General features: G+C 39.4%; 1 protein-coding gene across 1 annotated transcript; it reads left to right on the plus strand.

The window, feature by feature from the left end:
- The first annotated feature begins 72 nt into the window (after positions 1–72).
- On the plus strand, positions 73–3,650 carry KCTD7 (potassium channel tetramerization domain containing 7). Its single transcript, XM_008939848.1, has 4 exons — positions 73–261; positions 1,034–1,203; positions 2,294–2,472; positions 2,990–3,650. Exons 1-4 carry the CDS (start codon positions 118–120, stop codon positions 3,364–3,366), a joined length of 870 nt encoding a protein of 289 aa, XP_008938096.1. The 5' UTR covers positions 73–117; the 3' UTR covers positions 3,367–3,650.
- Positions 3,651–8,716: the final 5,066 nt, after the last annotated feature.

An 8,716-nucleotide genomic window follows, 5' to 3' on the forward strand; every position in this document is an offset into this window, starting at 1 on the left:
CCGCTGCCGGGCGATCCGCAGCTGGAGGGGACGGCGCCTCGGTAATTTGGGGCCGGTTTCCCGTTTAGCATTGCCACGGCCGCCTACCCAGCAGACCTGCTGACGAGAGCCAGAGGGATGGTGGTAGTTACGGGGCAGAACAAAGTGAGTGGGAACCCGGATGATGCCATGTCGAGCTCGGATGCAGAGGATGATTTCCAAGAGCCAGCCACTCCTACTGCGACCCAGGCAGGACAAGCGCTACCTCTGCTGCCTCAGCAGGTAAGAGCTCGCTGGTACTGTTCGTCTGACAGGGTCCAGTTATTGCAGCACGTATGCCCAGGTGCCAAAGAATTCGGGATTTCTTTGTTGGAATACTTACAGCTATCCAGTTTGGTTTCCATTAGCAGCTAAATTGTTGAATAAAACCAAGTCTCCTGAATTTTATTCCAATAGCTTGGCAGCATTGCTCAGAATTTCCATCCACGTTTGGACTTGACAAATATAACTTCAGTGTTTATTCTGGTACCAAGGCGTGTTATGGTGTGAAATAAAGATGTTAGGCCTGCTGTAAGCCTAATGTAAATACAGAATCGCTGCTTTCAGCGTGTAGTGTAGTAATGTAGAGTAAAGGAAGCAGTGGAGAGCGACTCAGCGCAAGTCCCAAGGTTGGCCTGAGATTTCCTCCCTTGTGAGTGGGTGGGTGGGGCTGGGGTGTGGGGGCGTGTGAGGCTGGGGACAATTTGTTTTGGGTTTGTTTTTTTTTTCTTTTCCCAAAAATGCTGAGCGGAGGCATTCATTCTTTTCGTGAGTGTCTGGCATAAAGCCGAGTTGATGGCTGCTGTTTCAGATTTCCCACTGAAATGAAAACGGTCAGTGGTGACACCCAGAAGGCAGCCAAAGCATCCAGGTTTTTAACCCTTGAACCTCACTGTGTTGTGGCGACAGGCCAGGAAAGAAGCATTTATGTCTTTTAACAGTTGTAACCCTTTTGGCCTGAAGATGCCTGCAGGGGACTAGAGGCTCACTTCTGATGATGTGATTGCTTTTGCAGTTTCCAGAAGTTGTGCCACTGAACGTAGGAGGCATGTATTTTACAACCAGGCTGTCGACACTGAGGCGCTACGAGGACACAATGCTGGCGGCTATGTTCAGTGGGAGACACTACATTCCAACAGATGCTGAAGGCAGATACTTCATTGACAGAGATGGAACCTACTTTGGGTAGGTACAGTGTCCTCAGTAATACACTTTCAAAGTTGTTACTGGAGAAAATTATTTAAAGAACAAAAAGTTGTCATTTTTTTTCCCTTCTGGTTACATTCTGTTTGTGTCGTAGGTTTTCACCCAAAGCACACTTAGCAAATTAACTTCTATTTCTTGTCTCTCCTTTGTAGAGATTTCCTTAGTCTCTTCAACAGTGAAGTATTAAATTATTTTCAAAGCACATTTGGGTTGTACAATAATCTGGGACACAAACAGTTTAAGCCACTATATTTATTGGAAAATAATGGTTTCTTTACATTTGGCAATTTGGAAAATCAATTTATTTATAATGTTATCATCTTGAATTCAAAATATCGTTGGAACAGAGAGCCAAGTTAGTATGTGCTGTATTTGTTGACTTTGTGATGAAGGCAGCAGTAATGCTTGTTTCATTTGACATGGTCAATAATAATCTTATTGGTTAAAAGTGATTTTACTTCCACTTTAAAGTGATTTCTTTCCCTGTTAAAAATCTTGTAGTTTAACTGTTTTAGAACTACGAGAAAATATTCTTTCTTTCTCTCTTATTATTATTATTACAAATACTACAAGTATGACCCTGATCCTGTGAAGAGAACACCTCCTCTGCAGATGCACCATCCATTTGGCTAGAATCTTGGTTCTGTGTGGGATAAAATGCCCTTGCATATGATTCTCCAGGAAAATGGAAGAGATTATTTTGTCAGAGACCTAAATTTGAAATGCAGTGACTATCAGATCTTTGCCATGAAATATTTTGTCCTCTCCTATTTTAAGTGGTTATGCCACTTTGAAATTTTGTTTAAGATACAGTGGAGGGGAGGGGAGCTGGGTGAGTTTTGACATTAACAGAGGCAAAATGTGAAATGATGACTTAAACCTGAATGCAGCAAATGCTTTTAAAAACATATGTTGGAAATATGAATCACACTTATTTCAATTCCTGTCTAAGGGTAAGAATTTGTATCTCAGTAGAAGAAACAATGAGTATGCAGCATTTCCTCTCCTTTTCCACCTGCAGTTCGTCAGAAATGTGGTATTTAATAATATTTTTGCCCTTTTTTTTTAGAGACATACTTAACTTTCTGCGATCTGGTGACCTGCCACCAAGAGAACGAGTGAGGTCAGTTTACAAGGAAGCTCAGTATTATTCCATAGGACCATTGCTAGACAATCTAGAGGATATCCAGCCTCTCAAAGGAGAAAAAGTTAGACAAGCTTTCCTGGGCCTAATGCCATATTACAAAGGTAAATAAACAAAGTAGTATTGGTGGTTTCTTCTAGAGTGGCTCAAATGGTAGACATGGTGGTTTTAGGTCTGCTTTCACCTTTCAAACTAATCCCATAGTACTGCAGAAGCTTGTCATGTATCTTTCATGCTCTTCAGATCTTTGAGGTCTTCATGTCAGATTTGTTTCTGCTGCCTCCACAGATGTGGATTTTTGTGCTCACTTTAAAAGAGAGCAAGATCTAGGCCATGACATGCAAAGCTTGTTCTTAAAAGAGAAGGTTTCTCTGCCTCTGCATTTGGTCCGTTAGGACCTGCAGTTGAATAAATTTGGGCATACAGTAAGAACACCAAGTTCATAAGACAACTGAGATTGATTTAATCACTGTATATCCAGCTACATGCAACTTCCCATAACTGCTAATATTAAGAGTGACCTGTTAAATGCTGAAGTGGTGTGTTTCACATTAAATAATTGCCTATGTTTTCTTTTACAAGGTGTTTCATTGTTCTTTTCAACTTTTTATTGTTTTTCAGATCATTTGGAACGGATAATCGAGATAGCAAAGCTTAGAGCTATGCAAAGAAAAGCAAGGTTTGCAAAGCTGAAGGTCTGTGTCTTCAAAGAGGAGATGCCCATCACTCCCTACGAGTGCCCACATTTCAATTCCTTACGTTTTGAAAGGAGTGAAAGTGAGACAAAGCTCTTTGAACATCATTGTGAAGTAGATGTGTCCTTTGGCCCCTGGGAGGCTGTGGCTGATGTGTATGATCTTCTGCACTGTATCGTGACAGACCTGTCTGATAGAGGGATAACTGTGGATCATCAGTGTATTGGGGTGTGTGATAAACACCTCATCAATCACTACTACTGCAAACGCCCTATCTATGAATTCAAGATTACTTGGTGGTGAGTTCTTTTGTCCAGAAGGGTGCAGGGAATAAAAGGACTCCTAGAGGACAATATTTTTGCATCGTGTCCCTGGAAATGCGTTGCTGCTAACATGTGTGGGAGTCAGTCTGCTGAAGTGTTGGCTAAGGCATAGCTGCTCAGCAAAAGGGAACCTGGAACAGAGGCTAGAAAACCTCTGAAATCTTGAAAAACCAGCCCCAAAACAAGACTGTTGGCTCAGGTACCTTAACGAGGCACAAAACAAAATCACCTCATGGGGGAATTACGGAGAGGAGCGTCTTAACGCCTTTCAGAAGGTGCCACCTACCATGTGGCTTCAGTGTCAGAGTCTGCAGAGTGGATATTGCAGATCTCACCTGCGTTGGTGTAAAGCTGGGGTGCTAATAATGCTGGCATCACTGGTTGAATTTTATCCACTTAGAAACCTTTTAGTCACTAATTAAACTTCTCACTTTATAAAAACGGAGTAACGCCCAGCACAGAGATTCTGGAAATGTCATTTTGATGTAATAGATCATTTAAGAAAAAAAAAGTATTCCCTATATATTATTAATTGTTGTCACAATTAACCTCTATTTCTTTTCTAATAAGAACCTGCATTGTGAATTATATTATATTTAATTTATTTCCATTGTTATAAAAAGGAATAGCAGATTTGGAATATATTCCTTAATGCTTTTAGGAATAATAACAGTTCATGAAAGATTTGTGCCTGTTTTTAGCCTTAGAAATTCTAAATGTTTACAGTATCTACAAAGAAAGAAGCTCTGTAGAATCAGGTCATTTACAAGGCTTTTGGGTAAATGAGGAAACCCTGTATGTTTGTTCCCATTAGCAGAAGTAAGAGAACTATTTAATGTATGTTATTTTATTACTGACTCTTTTTACATTCTGTGATATTGAATTTTGTTCTAGAGTTAGGGTCAAATGATGATACTAGAGAAGTGCTTCCTTCACCTCACCTTCTTCAGACAGTTAGGTCTCATTTATAACATTCTTGTCAACCTTTCCTGGTGTAATAACAGGAGAAAAAAATTTCAGTGTTCATATTCAAATACTTATCCACTTACAAACCAGTTTAGCTGTGCAGTAAATTTCTCTCCCCACTGAAAGAGGCAACCATTGCAGAATCATATTATTTCAGAAAGTAATAGTTGCACTTCTGACATTAGTTACCACATCCTGAAGCTGAATTACTTAATGTACAAAGCTGAAAGGTAGATCTAAACATCTGAAGATACTATTTTGTGAGGTACAGGAAACTCAAGTATTTTTCTGAAAGACGCCATTTGAAATGGTCTCAATCTTAGAGAGGGAAGGCAAATGTTTGTATATTGCATTCAATTGGATTAGTTAATCCAATAATGAATATTGCTTAAACTTCTGACCAAAACACTTCAGAAATGTGTTAATTGCAGCGAGCAAAATTCTCACTTGGCTGAGGTAATTTTTAGAATAATTCTAAGAACTTTGTGATCAAATTATCTTGCAAAAAAGAGACAAGTTGTTTGTGTTGTCACTCTTTTATGTATTAGATGTAGGAATTTTTAGTAGATTGTCTGTCTGAGCTGGGGGCACATAACTCTAAAGATGTCTTTGCAGATGTTTACTTACAGAGGATCATTGTCAAGTGCTGAACTTCAGGTCCAGAGGTTAAATTTGAAATGGAGGGAAGGAGGAAATTAGGTGCATTTGATCTTACTTTAAGTTTGTTTAAATTGTTTTCTTAAATATCAACCTTTGTGCTACAAGGTGTGGTACTTGTGTTTGACAACCCAAAATTAAAAGTCAAAGATTTCCCTAGAATGGGAGGCTGCTTGCATAGCACCTTCACTGCTCTGGTGGCTTAATTGTTTGTTTTCAGGGAATCTTAAACTGCAGATCACAATTTTTCATAACATAAGATCTTAAAGCTGAGGCTTACAAAGTTTTGGCTGCTTGCACACTGCAGACATTCAAGTTTGGGATGTTCAGCATCCATTTCTTTAGAGGCTACAGTGAGAACTGCAGTTTTACTGGGTTCTTTGGTGCATTTTGCCACTTCTCATGTGTGTATTTATGTGGGATGTAACTCTGGGTTGAATTTCAGCACTACTTGCAGAAATGGAACACAGGCTGATTTAACACTATGGTCTTCGGCTTTAAGGATTTGTCACTATTATTCTAGACTAGCTATGATGGCAAAACTCCTGTTTTGATCATGTTTGCTGTTTCTTAATATGCACACACTGATCTTTTAGAACTTTTTCCTGTTCATTGCTTAAATAAGTAAGAAAGACACCGAACCAAAATGGTCAAATGAAAACCTTGGTCTGTATCAGTGGAAACTTGAATCCTTCAGATCCTTCAGCTAACAGCAAACATTAAGTGCAATATTGAAGAAGAAAACACAGATTTGAGCCAACATGCTTTCATTAAGCACATCCATTCTGCGTTGTGATTTGTGCAAGTTAGCAGTGTTGTTATTGACTGCACTTGTTCTAAACAGTCTTTGTTTACAATGATTTAGATGATGTTGCCTAATATGTGTTCATTTTTTGACAGACACAGAAGAGTCGTGCGGGCAGCTGTCAGGGGAGTATAATCACTGCTTTATGTAACATTACTGACTTCTCTTTTCTTGGCATATAGCCTGGTCTTTTGAAAGTCTGCATTTGCAACAAAAATGTGAGTAACTGCCCTACGAAATCATGTCTTGAGATGATCAGTGGTTTTGTATTGATTGCTTTATAGTTGTCTAATTAAACGAAATGTTTATGTATTACTGCTTTTTTTTTTTTTCTTTAGGACTTTTTGTCATATCTGGCTAAGCCAGAGGTTTCCTAGAACATATTTACCTTTTTCTCTGTGTTTTTACTTAGCTTTTCTGCCACTTCATCACCTACATAGCTACTTTTCCTCCTCTCATACTCCCACGCTTGCAAGCAGACACCACAGGCAAATTGGTCGAGCAGTAAAGGGCCTCCTCAGGTCAGCAGTATAATGTTGCTGTGGGTCTCATGTTTGCAGATCATGAGAAGGACAGTGCATGTCAGGCCATTCAGCTCATCCAGTTTGAAGGCAAGATGTTTTATTTTGTGTTCTGAGCCAGCATACATGCCAGTTTGGGTTCCAAACTGATACCCAGGATCACACGTGTTAAAATCGACTCTCTATTTTTTTCCTCTCTAAATAAGAAATCTCAAATATTTTTGAAGCACAGATTGCACATCTGGATTACATTGAATACTGGGGGTAATGGTGGGACAGTTGAGGGATAGTTAGTTAAAAAATAAAGTTGTTAGCTACTTTTTTTTCAGCTTGCTGTGTGCCTGAACAAAAATGTAACAAGACTAATCTTTTTAACATCCACTCTATATATGCTTTATCTGGTGATTTCTAACAGGAAGAAAAGGGGGAGGTCTTGTTATCAGTCCTCATATTAAGTAACTCTGAATTTCACAGCACAATAAATGTTTCTACATCTTTATAAAGCACTCAGAAATGACATGAAAAGATATCTTTGTGCAGCATCCACTTAATGACTGTTGATTTCAAGAGCTATAAATTATTTTTTTTTTTAAAATAGCAAAGCTTTTCAACTTGGTGTGGACTTCTTAACTTGAATACCACCATACTCTATGTAGTCATCTGAAATTCTCACTGCTGAACTTCCATCCTCCATGGTGGAAAGGGATGTGTTGGCATCTTTGATCTGGGAAGTCTTTGAGCCATTAGCACATTCTCTTTCATCCTTGTGTTATGTGTTTTCTTCTGAGACTGATGGATTTTAATTTATTTTTTTTTAAAGCTGATTTTAACCAAAACCTATGACAAGGGAGCAGTGTCTGCATTGATGGGGGGGTGGGTTCTCTGGGGTTTTTTGGGGGGGTTTTTGGGTCTTGGTTGTGTGAGTAGTAAAAGCAGTTAAGTTACTGCAGCAGAAATTTCAGCATACCCCCCTTTTTGATTTTTTTTTTTTTTTGAGATTTAGCAAGTCTGCCTGGGAAACAGCATATGATGTAATATATGCAAATACCTAAATTTGTTAGTGTGGATATTTTTGAGATGATGTTGTTATGCAGTTGTGTAAAACTCTTCCCTGAAACTGGCATGAGAGTTAAGGCTTGAGTTAAACATGGGTTTTCTGCTAAGCTTTCTTATGCCTTAGCCCCCTGCACCCATTTTGTAAAATCACTCATCCCAGAGGTGTTCAGGGTACAAAAAAGTAAAAGCTGGTGTAGTTACAGGAAAATCAAGAATCCTTCTTGATTCTCAACGAGTCTGTGAAGAGAATCAGCACTTGTTAATCCAACTGCAGTCTCCATTCTTCAGATGCTGTGGCTCCACTTAAGATGCTGTGGCTTCAACAGTGACACAAAGTAGTCAGGGGCTTGGCTCCGGCCAGCACAAGTCCTTGAAGGCAGAAGTCAGAGGCTTCTGTCATGTGAGAAATGTACTGATTGACATAAACCCATCATCTGGCCTTTACTGAAGGGATGGTTAAAATTCCTGCAAACTCTGGAGGATGCTGACATTTTAACCTGCTGTAAACAACAGCTTTGTTAAACCCTAATCCGTGTTGAGGCACATTGTTCTAGTGTGTGTATTGTGAAAGGTGGAGAGGTTGGCCAGTGCTTTTATTTATGGTTCTTGGTAGATCGTTGTTTTCCTAGTGAAACCTGAAGCCCAGTGAGGTTCAGTTCTGTTTCTAAAGTATCCTGTGTGTTGAGCCTGGGCTGGGTTTTGCACATAGGAAAGTGGGAGGGAATTAGTTCTGCAGTGTACTTCCCCAGGGACAATCCTCACTAGCCCTGAAGGAAGACTTTGCTGAGGTCCTCATCCACACGTTCCCCACATCTCCATTTCTTAATGAGGTGTAAGAGGCATAAGGAGATGAGGTGTCTCTGACAATGACTCTGACTGGATTCCCCCTTGGTCCTTTCCCCTTCCTCTGGTCTTTGAGATGTGCAACTCTTATGTGCAGGAAATGTTTTACTTCTCTTTGCTGCATCCTCAGCTCTGTTTGCAAGGCAGACACTTAGTCTGTTCTAAACTAAAGGGATGGTTTTAATATTACAGTATGGTGACTGATAGTTGCTAAAGAATCAGTGAAAAATCTTATTGATGACAAAAATAGGTGAATAAGTGAAAACCCCCTTATTTATAGAATAATCAATTTAATTTCACTCTTCTGCTTTATTTTTTTTCTGAAGACTGTTAAGAAATGTAAACTCTTCTTCTTAAGGGCTGTTCCATAGGAATAAGCATTCAGGCAGAGTTCCTGTATTTTGGGTTTTGAGGACCTTGTCATTACTTGCTCTGAGCTGAAGGATTAAGTGCATGATCTCTCATCTCTTCACTCTTTTTCT

The sequence above is a fragment of the Merops nubicus genome, unplaced genomic scaffold, assembly GCF_000691845.1.
Source record: "Merops nubicus isolate BGI_N331 unplaced genomic scaffold, ASM69184v1 scaffold47984, whole genome shotgun sequence".
In the NCBI taxonomy this organism is placed as follows: Eukaryota; Metazoa; Chordata; class Aves; order Coraciiformes; family Meropidae; genus Merops; species Merops nubicus.